This window comes from Sipha flava, unplaced genomic scaffold, assembly GCF_003268045.1.
Source record: "Sipha flava isolate LNK unplaced genomic scaffold, YSA_version1 176_pilon_pilon, whole genome shotgun sequence".
NCBI lineage: Eukaryota > Metazoa > Arthropoda > Insecta > Hemiptera > Aphididae > Sipha > Sipha flava.
The window spans coordinates 3,001,854-3,015,397 of record NW_020272062.1 but is presented as its reverse complement, the minus strand read 5'-3'; the positions used below and the strand labels follow the sequence as shown (position 1 = coordinate 3,015,397).

At 27.4% G+C, this 13,544-nt stretch overlaps 1 protein-coding gene across 5 annotated transcripts; it reads left to right on the top strand.

Moving 5' to 3' along the window:
• The first annotated feature begins 640 nt into the window (after nucleotides 1–640).
• LOC112680283 (probable serine/threonine-protein kinase DDB_G0277165) lies at nucleotides 641–12,075 on the top strand. Of its 5 annotated transcripts, none has more exons than XM_025550322.1 (19): nucleotides 641–1,251; nucleotides 1,600–1,720; nucleotides 3,360–3,480; nucleotides 3,560–3,638; nucleotides 4,150–4,270; nucleotides 5,985–6,136; nucleotides 6,206–6,271; nucleotides 6,489–6,619; nucleotides 6,706–6,827; nucleotides 7,679–8,008; nucleotides 8,093–8,628; nucleotides 8,789–8,883; nucleotides 8,952–9,131; nucleotides 9,351–9,496; nucleotides 9,563–9,662; nucleotides 9,729–9,924; nucleotides 10,032–10,138; nucleotides 10,203–10,309; nucleotides 11,223–12,075. In XM_025550322.1, exons 3-19 carry the CDS (start codon nucleotides 3,374–3,376, stop codon nucleotides 12,032–12,034), a joined length of 3,387 nt encoding a protein of 1,128 aa, XP_025406107.1. In that variant the 5' UTR covers nucleotides 641–1,251; nucleotides 1,600–1,720; nucleotides 3,360–3,373; the 3' UTR covers nucleotides 12,035–12,075. The 5 variants fall into 5 exon arrangements, 4 of the variants coding, with proteins under 4 accessions (XP_025406107.1, XP_025406108.1, XP_025406105.1 ...); XM_025550323.1 differs by having other exon boundaries at nucleotides 9,351–9,662; nucleotides 11,223–11,675; nucleotides 11,787–12,075; XR_003148291.1 differs by adding an exon at nucleotides 10,908–11,032 and having other exon boundaries at nucleotides 642–1,251; nucleotides 9,351–9,662; nucleotides 11,223–11,315.
• Nucleotides 12,076–13,544: the final 1,469 nt, after the last annotated feature.

The following is a 13,544-nucleotide window of genomic DNA, read 5'->3' as shown; positions in this document are numbered from 1 at the left end:
GAATAAATGTAATAAAGTTATTAGTTATTAATCAGTCTAATCAGAACTTGCATATAATATAAAAATTGAAGATGTAATTGATACATTCAAAAACCTTACCCCCCATGGACAGAAGGATGGAGTTGTAAATAATATAATAATATGTAAATAAAGATTTCTTAGATATAAATTGTGTAAGTTTAAATAGTATTTATTTTTATATTTGGATATTAAATTAAATAAATAATTTATAAAATTTAAAATATTTAATTACACTAGTAGACTATAGTACAAGAATCTTTGGTTCACTTTTTTTAAGGTGCCCTCCCCTGCGGACAAAGTTTGCGCACGCCTATGGTGATTATATAGTTCTTGTAACAGTCGGAGATATGTGTAGAGATTTGAGTTCGAAGCGAAAAAAAGGTAAATCAGTTAATTTTTTATTTAATCCGAAGATTTCATTCCGATTCAATATAAGATGTCCGATTTGTTGTCTTCAATAAAACGTACAAATCGTTGTATGTGAGCCCGCCTTGATAGGAAAAAAATGTGCATAGATGGCCGAAAATAAATAAAAAGTGGATTTTTGGTGGCGTTTCGCACACGGACCAGATGATTGGTCACCCGCCCCTGGGTGCTATCACGGTCGACGATAACAGCGCGATTTGTGATAGCTACTCGTCAACCGGCGACGGAACGTGATACAGTCGCGAAGGTACTAGGACAAAACGTGATTGGTTGGCACGGCCGCTGAAGTTGAACCAGCCGTAGTGAACACTGAACAGTGTTAATTAACGTATTACGCGATATAGATTAACAATAACACACCAATAATTATATGTCAACGAAACGGTATAAATAGCATCATAATACGTTATAGTGACGACAACAACGGTCGTCCGGTTAAGCGACGACTCACATTTTTATTCCACCATCGACCCGTTAAAATGCGCTCGTAAAACGACGTCGTACGAGTCGTAAAAAAGTTTAACCGCGTCCCTCTCTCTATCGTTTTGTGTTTTTTTTTCGCGTGATTCCCCGACGCTCGAGATTGTGCGCGCGTCTATAGCGTCAAGTTTCGGCCGTGCCGCATCTATGGGCAATGTCAGATGCCAGATCGCGTGCGACCGCCGCCGCAGGGACGTCCTCATCGTCGACGTCGAATTCCAGATTGCTACTGCAAAGAGGAAGAGGAAAACGAAATAATATTACAAATATATATAGTCGCAAGAGGAACGACTACGTCGCGGCTGCCAATCCCGACGGAGTGGGGTAATGTGTGCGAGAATGTATCTCGAAATGCTAAAAATAGCCTCCGTCCGCCCGCCGCCGCTAACGTCTCCGATTTTTTTCCTCATATTTTCCACACGCAGACTTATTTCGTTTGCTTTCGATTAAATGTCCCAACACACCGTTTTTTAGCTACTGTTGAACGCGTATTTTTTTTTTCATTTCGATTATCTGCTTATTTCTGCTACATGTTTACCTATTTTTTAAATTTTTTTCTCCCACTGTTTCTACCCTTGTATATCCCTTGCATATCAAAAGTTGCACCCGTGCATTTTATACTTGAGCACTCGACAAAAACAGTAATTTAATATTATTATTATCATTGTGTAGGATAGTTTTGTAATCGATCGTATCAGTGCAAATGGATTCATGAAGGTTCGCAAAAGGACAACCACTTGAAGTGAATACCGTCAAAGAAACACGATATTTTACTGTCAACACATTTCAACTAGTAAGATAATTAAAAATTATGTTTGTTTTATCTAGTATTAGATTATTGGGTATTCATAATCGGACCTAGATGCCTCTTTATTATTCAAAATTATAAATTACTATTTTTGCCAAAATTCAATAAATTATGGCACAGACACTTGTCTGTGTCAAGTAAATAATTTAAATAGTCATTAGCAAGTCATTTAACTAGTCACCTATAAAAAATGTATAAAATTGCCAACATTTTTTAACGTAGCCAAAATATTAGCTGATAATTTGTAAGTACTACTAAAATAAAAATAATGAAATTATAATATATTTTTCTTATTATTTAGTTAATTATTTCTCAATATTTATTAATTTTAAAATTTTTATTATATTTCATTCACTCTACTCATTAATTACTGTATATTTTATTAGGTTTAGTTTGTTACTAATATCTGAGTTAATATCCATTTAATAAATGTTGAAATTAATTTGTTTAAAAAATTTAAATAGATTGATAGACCCAAATTTCTTCATATCTATCAAATTAATCTATTTCTGTAAACAACCATAATTTATTGTTATAAAGTGCATACAATTACTATCTGTTCTGTAATATAAATATATCTTTTTTCATTGACTGTGTTTTTTAAATCATTTTTAGTTTTTTACAACTAAATGGTTTGTTTAAGTACATGACTTTTTGTTGGTTTTATATTTTAAAGTTTTGATAACCTTTTTCAATTTTGTTACATTTTTCAGAAAATTGAATTCTGTGATAGTGATCCTTTATATATTTGGTGTATAATTATTTAAAAAATAATTTTGTATACAACATTATGTTCAATATTGTTATAGTTTTAGAGATTAATGAAAACTTATAAGAAGTATACTTAATTAATATTAGATATTTATATATATATAATAGTGTGTTGACAATTGTGGCACCATTCTAAATTTAAAACTCATTTTACAACAAACCTGACTTCAAAACAAAATTGATATTTTTAGTTATCTTTGATGAAGTATTTGATTTTTAAAGACATTTTTTCAGTACTCAGGATGCGCTAAATCATAATATAGTAAATTGCATACATTTAATTTCTATGCATTATTTAACTTATATTATAAGATTATGTACTTTGTATACTTTCATGATTATTGAATAAGTTGAACTTTAATTAAATTGCTTTAAAACATGCTAAGAATATAAACATTTAACCATTTAGAGTTGTTAGGGAAACGCTCACTGTAGCAACACAAAATAATATTATAAATATGTAACTACAGTAAAATGATGGGTATACATTTATTGTAGTAAAAAATAATTTTGATATTAACATATTACCTAGGTCCATAACATTTTTTTTTATCTATAATTTTATTTTGGTGAGACACAACAAGATATTAAAGTTAACTGTACTGTTCAAATTGTATTGATATTTTTTACCTTTATTTTTCTAATTATTTTTATTTAAGTTATTATATTACTACTATAGACTACCAGATAATTTTTTAAAAACATAAATCTTAGAGTTAAAATAATTCATATATTACTATACATAGAATATTAGATTATTATAATACTATGTTTATCATTTGGTGCTTTTATTATTTTATATAGTAAAAATGAAAAAAAAAATATTTTAGTTGTAATGATGTATATTTTTTAGGTAATCATAATAAAATGGTTGTGCCAGAAAACGGAATTATGTGTGATAATATTATGCGAGGTATAGAAAAAAATGGTGGTGGTATTCATTTGCACAATCGCAAACAAAAACTAAAACAAAAGTAATGAATTAATAGTTTCATCTTTAAATTTTTATGTATGTATTTGTACTTTATTAAATAATACTTTTTTTTATAATAGATTTGATATATTGAAAAAGCTTGGAGAAGGATCTTGTGGAAAAGTTCAATTAGGTATTTGCAAAGAAACTGAACAGTTGGTAAGTAATAATAATAATAATAATAATATCATAATAATCAATGAATTAATTATTTAATTGAAATAGTTGAGTTAAAAACTGGAATACTATTAACAGTTAATAGACATTTTATTTTTTTATTTTATAATCATACAGTAATGTATTTATTTAGTTGATGATTAAATGTATAATTACATAATATAATTTAATTGTTATTCTATAACCTTAATTTTTTTATAAAATTATCTTTTATAAAATACCATTTAAATTTTAAATTATTTAAATTAATTTATCATTATTAGATATATTTATGTTCTTGAACAAATTTTTTTTAATTATAAAAAAAAAAAAAAATTTAGTTAATAACTTCATTTTATGTATATTCTATTTTATTATTATTTTAACATTTAAAATTATATTAGAAAAATGCTTGATGACATTTTTAGTTCATAAATACTAGTAATTAATTGATTTAATAAATAAGTGTTAATATTTAGTTGTTAAAAACTTTTGTATATATTTTGAACCTTAGGTTGCTATCAAAACAATAAGAAAACGAAAAATAGAGACTGAAGCAGATTTAATACGAATCAGACGAGAAATACAAATTATGTCTTCTGTAAGACATCCTAATATCATACACATATATGAAGGTAATATTTTTATAACTTTTTATAGGTATTACATTTTAGATAATAAAATAATATACATTACTAACTTTATTATAAAGTAATATTTAAACAAAGCTATTTTACAGTTTTTATTTTACAATTTTTTTTAAGCATTTACGTATAAGTATTTTTATCATTTTTAATCTTCTTTTGTTCTATAAATAATTATTGTTAAATTAAATTGTTTTATTTCATTTATATGAAAATAGACGATTATAAGATTATTTAAAATTTTTTAATAAATAAATTAATTAATAAAAGTAACCTAGAGTATTATTATATTTGTAAAGGATGATCGATAACAAATTAAAAATTCATCGTCAGGTATATATCAAATCAATAAATTAGAGACTTATTTTATTAACTTTGTATATATCTGACAATGAATGTTTTTAATTCAAAACCTATTGTACTTTACAAATATAATAATAGTCCGGGTTAAGCTTTAATTATTTATACATTAATTTACAAATATTAACGATTTAATAATTTTTAATTTTTATTTCATTATTTATTATTTAAAGTTTTTTAAGTTGATATTTTTATAAATTTAACCCCATAAATTTTTATACAACTAATTTAATGATATATATTAATGGAATTTAACTGATGATTTTTTTATTTTAATCTTATCATTTTATTGATAATGTTCTTTTTTTCTTTTTCTGGTTTAATCTACTCTTCAAGAGCTTACGCTGCTATCATAACTTCAAGTCACTTTTTTTAACCATCAATTATATTTCTTCAGTCATTCACTTCTATTATTTTTAAATCTTCCTCGATCATGTCTACACATTGCTTCCTTGGACGTCTTTGTAGTCTCCATTCTGTCGATTTCTAGGTTATTACTACTTGGATTATATAACGATAATTTCCACGAATTATGTGCCCACTGGATTCTTTGACCTCTTATGTAATATTTTATTGGAGCAATTTTTGTTTTCCCTATCAGTTCTTAAATGCACTTTTCCTTCACTTATTTTTCCTCCTATTTTGTTTTCAAAAGTGTTAAGTATTTGTTCTGTTATGCTCATAATCATCCATGCTTGGCATTCAAATGTTAATGCAGCTCTCACTATCGTCTTGTAAAGTCTAATTTTTGTTAGCTATGACAATATTTTTGATTTGAAACATTTTATTAATACAAAGGATACTTCTGCTTTTACTTTTCTTATTCCAATTTCTTGAGACCAGTCATTTTTGGTATTTAGGTATACATTGAGGCACAGTTTTCCAAACTGTGGTCCGCAGACCCCTTGGGGTCCGCGAAGGTAAATTAAAAATAAACGAAGTACCTATTTTAAAATACAAAAAAACTGATGTAATATTTATATTACATGAGAAATACATTAAAATATAGAATTATATAAAAAAATAAAGCAATTTAGATTAGAGACAGACTGATTGTGTTGGTTTATCATTATTTATCATACAAATATGTGTATTTAATTCAAAAAATAAAACAATCAATTAGGTATTAATATTTATTATTTTTTAAAATTTTTATTTTTATTAAGGGGTCTGTAGTCATTTTTATTATCTCTAAGGGGTTTGGTAGAGGAAAAGTTTGGAAAATGTTGCATTAAGGCATTAGAACTCAATAGTTTTATAATATATCCAATCAACAGGATCAGTTATGTGTGTTTCCATATCTAATAGCAAAGTAGAAAAATATTACAATTAATATTTATTTCAGTATTTGAAAATCGGGAAAAAATAGTATTAGTAATGGAATATGCAGCAGGAGGAGAACTTTATGACTATCTCAGTGAAAAAAAAGTTCTTACTGAAGAGGAGGCTAGAAGAATATTTAGACAAGTGGCTATAGCAATTTTTTACTGTCATAAAGTAAGTATTTTAATTTTAAAGATAATATTAATTTTTGTTTTTTATTTACTGAACATTTTTATATTTCAGCATAATATTTGTCATCGTGATCTCAAGTTGGAAAATATTTTATTGGATGACCAAGGAAATGCTAAAGTATTAATGAGAAATAAATTTATTTAATTGGTTGGGTTATAAATTGTTTAAAGCAGTAAAGCTGGGTTTTATTTATATGCACATCTAAACTTATATTCATCAATTTTTATACCAGTTAATATTTATTCCTCTGTTTTATATTTTTTTAAAATGGATTTTACTATTTAAAATTATGTTTGTTTGTATAATACTATGGATTGTATTTTTTAAATTTTAGATTGCTGATTTTGGTTTGTCAAATGTTTTTAATCATAAAGCTCTTTTGTCAACTTATTGTGGTAGTCCATTATATGCTTCTCCAGAAATAGTTACTGGTACTCCTTATCATGGCCCTGAAGTGGATTGCTGGTAAATTGTGGACTTGAAAATTAAATTTAAAATGATTAAACAATAATTAAATTTTATACATAACTATATGTAACACATTTATTTAGGTCTTTAGGCGTTTTATTATACACTTTGGTATATGGAACAATGCCATTTGATGGATCAAATTTTAAACGTTTAGTTAGACAAATTTCTCAGGGTGAATATTATGAACCAAAAAAACCTTCAAGTAACTAAATATATTTATATTTATGTAATATAAGTTTAATTATGTATGAAGGCTTGAGAACTTGTGTAAAGAGTTTGTGTGGAGTAACAGAAGATTTAACATAGGAGTTGGTGTGCATCAGGGATCGGCTTTAAGCCCTTATTTTTCCCTGTGGTAATGGATGAAGTTAAAAAAAACATACAGTATGAGATACCATGGTATATGTTTGTTGATGATATAGTTTTGGTTTTGGCATTGATGTAAAACATAGGATTAAGTATGGATGGATGAAGTGGAGAGAAATGTTTGAAATTTTTATGTAATAAAAGAATTCTAATGAGACTAAAAGGCTAAATTTTACACGAGCGTAGAGATACCTACTATGCTATATGATTTGGAGTATTGGACGATTGACAGGAGAATAGAACAGTTTGAGTGTAGCAGAAATGAGAATGTTTAAATGGATGAGTGGAGTGACAAGAGGAGATAGAATAAGAAACAAATATTAGTAGTTGTAGCGTTACTGGCGGACAAGAGAGAGAAAATAGACTGAGATGATTTAGGCATGTGATGAGGCGAAAGGAAAAAAAGTAGTAAGAGTGGTTATGAAAATAGACATTGAAAGGGAAAGAGGAAGAGGAAGACCAAAAATGATAAGATTAGATACAATTGAGAATAATAAGAGGGCCATTGGTGTGCGTGTGTGTGTGTGTATAGGGGATGTAGAAAATTGTGACAAGTGGAAGCTTAGGACAAGGGTTGTCGACCTCAAATGGTTGGGAGAAAGGCAAAGGAGAAGTATTTTATGTTTATTAATTGTATAGGATACATTTAATTTTAATTTGTATAGTTATAGAATTATTAATTTTCAGGAGCTTCTCCATTAATTGGAAGTATGATGACAGTTAATCCTAACACACGTGCTGATATTCATACAATATGTTCACATCAATGGTTAAACGAAGGTTATTCTGATGAAAATCAATGTTTACGCATTGCTGAAGAAATGGCTTCCTCAACCACAGTCAGATTAGATTTGTTGCTATCCTTAGCACCAGCACCAAAAGAAACCAATAATAATTTAGGTATACAACCATCTAATGGTGAAAATGAAGCCCGGTCTGAAAGTGGTCCTGTAAGGTCTCAAAGCTTAGGAAGTATATCTCCTTCACGTGCTACAGCTGTAATACCCGATTCACCTGGTAAGTATGATTCATAATAAAATGTTAATTTGTGAAATATTTTGTTTCATTTAAATGAAATTAATTAACTAATCATTTGTTTAGTGGAAAAGAAACCTAAGAAACTAAAGAAAAGAGATCGTTCTATAAGTCGTTCTAAAAAATCTAGTCAATCTGATACTGGTGAAAATGATCTCCAAACATCATCCTCAAAGGAATCGTCTAAAACTCTTAATAATTCAAAGAGTGATAAATCACAATCACCAATAGAGTCCACTACAAATATTGAACTTGATGTCGTAAAACCTATTGAACGACCCAGGCGGCGATCTAGTAGAGTCTTAGAAGCAGTAGAAAAATTAGATCAAATTGAATCTATGGCGAAAAATAGTTTTGATCCCAAGAGACGAAATTCTCTTGGTAGTGGATCATCAAATAGTTCCAAAAAAAGTATTGAATCTGATAGTTATACTACACAAGCACTAATAAAAGAACCACAATTCAGCTTAGAATCTACTGTGGGGCTCAATAAATTAGCAGAATCAGCATTAAATAATGAGCCATTATGTGTAGTACAGACCAATAACAATAATTTTAAAAATCTTCCTGATGACTTAAGAAAAAGCTTAAATGCTATAAGAGTAAGTATAATTACTAAATAAATTATATTTTATTTAAACTTTAAATAAAGCTAAAATAAACTTTTATATTATTCAGTAGCATACATATATCATAAAGTGTATATTAATAAACAAAATGTATTTGTTTAAAATGTTATGTTATTTTAATGATTTTATTTAGATAATTGGAGATTCCATTTCTGATAGCAATACTAATAAAATTGAGGAACCAAAAAGAAAAACATCAAGGGCAGAGATAAAATTATCCAAACCTGAGTAAATATATTAATATATTTTCACTATAACAATGTAAAAATATTTATTATTATTTTTTTTTTATATAGGTTACCAGCTAGTAATAATGTAAAAGATTCTATACTTCATGACAATGATTCAATTGATACAAACTACAAGACCGAAGTAAAACATTTTGTGCAAGTACCTAAGCCAACTAGACGTATAACAGAAGTGTCTTTCCCAATTGCCGGAGCTACTGCAACCACAACAGCACCATTACCACCAAGGTAGTACCTAAAATTGATTTTACAAATTAGAAATTTACCAGATTTTAAATGCTCTTAACAGTAATTAATTACATTTTATTTTCAATCTGATTAATATTTTAAATATAGAAATAATTTATGATAATTGGTTAATGTTAACATATTTAAGTTAAGAATAATTTTCAGTTTTCACAGTAATTTAATCTTAAGTTTTCACAATAATTTTAATAATTTTTGTAGACCTGTATTTCGACAAAACAGTCAACCTCGTGAACATATTATACCTATACGATTTGAAGCAGAAGATAAATCAAAAACTAAACCTATTCAAAGAGTTCCATCTATAACTAGCCCCAAGACAAGTAGCAGTAATTTGTGCAAGACAAGTAGTAGCAACTTGTCACGACAAAGTACTGTAGACACAGATAGTAATAGCAGTATTGTAAGCTTAGGTGAACCAATAAGAAAATCTCCTCGAGAAGTTATTATACCTATTGCTGTTGAAGGTGGAGGTTATGTTACACCTAGTAATAGTGCACTTTATAGAACAAAGTAAGTTTCTATAGTTCTATATATCTCTATGTATACAGTTATACTAATTTAGCATAATTTTTACAGTTCAAATAGTGATAGGGGTGATGATGATAATGGATCAGGTGGTGGTCAGCCTAGATGTTTTTCATTACGCAGTACACGTAGACAAAGGCCATCTATTAGAAATTTACAGTCTACTGAAAGTATAAGTTCAGATGAAGAAGATGACAGTTTTGAAATTTTAACTGCCGAAAATTTATTTTCTACCTTACTATCTAGAGTAATATATTATGAATTATAGATTTCTATAGTTTTTAAACCTTTATTTATTTAATTTCAATAAAATATTTAAAAATTGCATATAATAAAATAATTTATTATTAACAGGTACGTGATTTAACCAATAAATTGAGCAGTGATGAAGGAAGAACTTCTGACTTCCCAAGATCATTTTTTAACCATCATCGTTCAATATTTGACCACCAAACCCCAATGTATGTTATTATAGTAGAATTGGTAATTTAATTTAATTTTGTTTTTATATAATTTATTTTTTAGTCGGCGTCTAACTGAAACTAGATCATTTAATCGGTCTGATAGTGCTCCTTGGAGAAGAAGCTTTGTTTCTACATCTCAAGAACGTCCTTCTAATACTTCTAGTAAAGGTAAACTAATAAGTCTAAAACTAAGGGCTTAAATAAGTTTGTTTTCTTATTTATTTGTAATAATGAAAAAATATAATCTGTTGACAATACTATTAGCTACAATATTAATTTGTGTTTTTGTGTCAGTAGCATAGAATATTAGTCGTGTTTAGGCCTTATTAGTTCTTACATAACATATTTCACCTGATCAAGAAACAATAATTTAAGCTTTGTTCCTTGTAATAAAAAATAAACACAATATACATTTAAAAACACTTTCATGTCTAATTATTTTAAAGTGATATTTTTTATTAAATAAAACAACTATACAAAAGTGGATACAATACTTACAATTGTTGAGAGATATTTAATAAAATAGAATTGTTTGTATTTTTTTTTCTTTTTAATAAATTATAATTAATTTTTTATTATAACTTTAAACATAAAATATATCAAATAGATTTGATTTTTTAAGTTAGATAATATTTGATACTGATTTATATTTTTGCATTTTTAAATTATATTGTATAAATATTATTTACACTACACACCATATACAAAAAAAAAAAAACTACGATTGTGCTGGAGTATTGCATGTGTGTGTTTTATTTTGTTGCAGCCAATGTGACGGTGCATGTGCCACGTGTACAAGACGAGTAATAACGATACTTCCTTCTGCCTGTCCATAATTTAAACCAAAAACACAAATCTATACATATTATTACCTATGCCACAAATCTATAGGTACGAATAAGTCTTTCTCTCTCTTTTTTTTTTTTAGTGAGACTAACATGATTTTTATTTTATTTTTATAGATTAAATAATAACTGTTGTTAATTTTTTTAATTGTTGCAATTGTAACTTAAGAAAAAATTGAAATCTCTCTTATGTCTATTTTTTTTTAAATAATCATTTAAATTTACTCGTTTTTCAGAATTCTTTAAAGCTGCTGATAAAATGACTAATATTCAAAAACCTCCAGTGTACAAGCATATTCTGCCACGCGTTATGGAAACCACGACTAACAAATATAACAATCATGATACAAATATTGCAACAAAGCTATCACTGTCGCCATCATCATCGAATGCAAACAAACCTGTACGTGACATGTCTTCTGATATCAATAGAGAAGAACGACAGATTCGTGTGGATAGGATTTTAGAAAAATACCGCCGGCAGCCATCTTCCAGTTCTGTTTCCAGAGAGTTTTCAAGATCAATTAGCTGTAATGCCACCACTGAGCCATTGACTGAATCCAACTTTTTGCATACCGTGAAAACAGCGGGGGCTTTTACCAATGATGATAATAACAAAAATTCAGGTTCGCGAAGTATCAGCTCTTATGCACTATTAGATCGTTCAAACCTATCCTCTACTATGCCAGGTATGGGCCAAGAACTTAAAACTAATGCCACCAATAGCTTGTTACCAAAATCTTATTCATTGAAAAGCTTGAGTGAATATCGATATAGAACTTTAAATAAACCATTTACAGTTGATCACAATTCATTATTCAAATCTAATGTTACTCACGTAAATTATGATGAAGATCCTCTCTCATCAGCTTCATCTACTACATCATCTACTAATACAGCCATTAATACCAAGATCTTGACTCCAAAAGCAGATGATAATTATTATTGCAATTATTCAGCCCTCTTTGATTGGACAGTTGGAAACTGTTGTGAAGAGACAGTTAGTGATCGAATTAAGCGACGGAGTTATTATGTGAAATTCAAATAATTTTTTCTCAAAATAAATTATCCTAACAAATCTTTATTAAATTGGTTACCAGTATGTACTTTTTAGAGGTTTTCTGATTTGTTTTTACTGAACATGAACATTAGTTAGGTGTTCGCAACAAATATTGTGGAAAGGACAGAATAACAAATACCTACCTAGAGTGAATAATTCTCTAAGTAGGTAATTTAGCTATTTATTTAATATGTTTATTACTAAGCACAGTAATATATATATATGTTTAAATGTTGAGTATTTGACAAAATAAATGTATTATATTATACTAAAATTTTCTATTCTTGTTGATGCTGAGAATATAAAAGTTTTTAAACTCAAAGAATACATTTATTTTTACATATTTTAAATGATTATTTATATGTTTGAATTTGTCAAATGAGCAGCTAAAATAAATTTTTATTTAACTTTTTTTCTTGTATGTCACGTTCATATCGATTTTTGTATGTATTTTTGAATGTTTAAGTTAAATTCCAACAAATTGTTAGTAATTGAATAACAAGTTATACTAACAATTTTAAAATTCAGATAACAAATTATATGTGTTCTGATAAGTGTAGCAATGTATTACTTTTTAGAATTTGTAACATAAAATAATTTAGAAACAATTTACTAAAGTAAGTTAGAATTCACAAAAATTTCAATTTTTATGGCTCATTGCTTATATTATCTCAGGGTATATTGAAAAATACACTCCCGTAAAAAATAAAAAGATTAATGTAAATTATTATAAGTAGGGTATTTTGCTAAGGTTAGTAAATTACAATCAGTTGAAGTTAATAATAGATTAATAGAAAATAACTTTTTTCAGGAAGGGTTAGTTATAATTTTGAGCTTCCAAATATTTTTTGGAAAAAGTTTTGGTAGGTTAAGATTCAACTAAAAATTGAAGTTAAATACTTGAGACCTAAAAATAATTCAAAATAAATTATAAATTTTATTTTAATTTCTCAGTTCTTAATCTAATTTAGCGGTTCTCAAACTTTTGTTCTCGGAGCCTTTGAAATGCTAAAAATATACATGGAACCCCAAAAACCAGAATACCAATTTGACAATTAATAAAAAATGATGGATCAATAAATTGCTTTTTAATTTGTTTCTTTACAATAAGTGTTTAAATGTCGTATAAAACAAAATGTTTGGTTTAATTAAAAAAAATATAATATAAAATGTATTTAGTAATTTAAAAGTTATACCTAATGAGAGTAATGGTATTGTTTTTTTTCATTTACCAGTACTAATATTTGGTTTAATGGAAGAAAGTACTTAATTCAGATGTGCCCACAGAACCCCCTAAATTAGTTTCATGGAGCCCTAGTTCTTCGCAGAGAACAGTTTGAGAACCGCTGCTCTAGTTGAATCTTCTTTTTTTCGTTAACTTTCAACTTCGTTAACTTGTGAAAATATTTCTCATTATATTTCTGGGTGTTTGAACTGATGACTAAAAATATATCTTATAAAGATCTAATTCATTTGAGGATGTAATTATGACAGTGGC

Excerpts from the sequence above, each read along its gene's own strand:
- LOC112680283 (XM_025550320.1), top strand. The coding sequence starts at position 3,374 with ATGGTTGTGCCAGAAAACGGAATTATGTGTGATAATATTATGCGAGGT. Across the intron at positions 3,481-3,559 it reads AAACAAAAACTAAAACAAAA|ATTTGATATATTGAAAAAGC; the intron begins GTAATGAATTAA and ends TTTTTATAATAG. Across the intron at positions 10,139-10,202 it reads TTTGACCACCAAACCCCAAT|TCGGCGTCTAACTGAAACTA; the intron begins GTATGTTATTAT and ends TTTATTTTTTAG.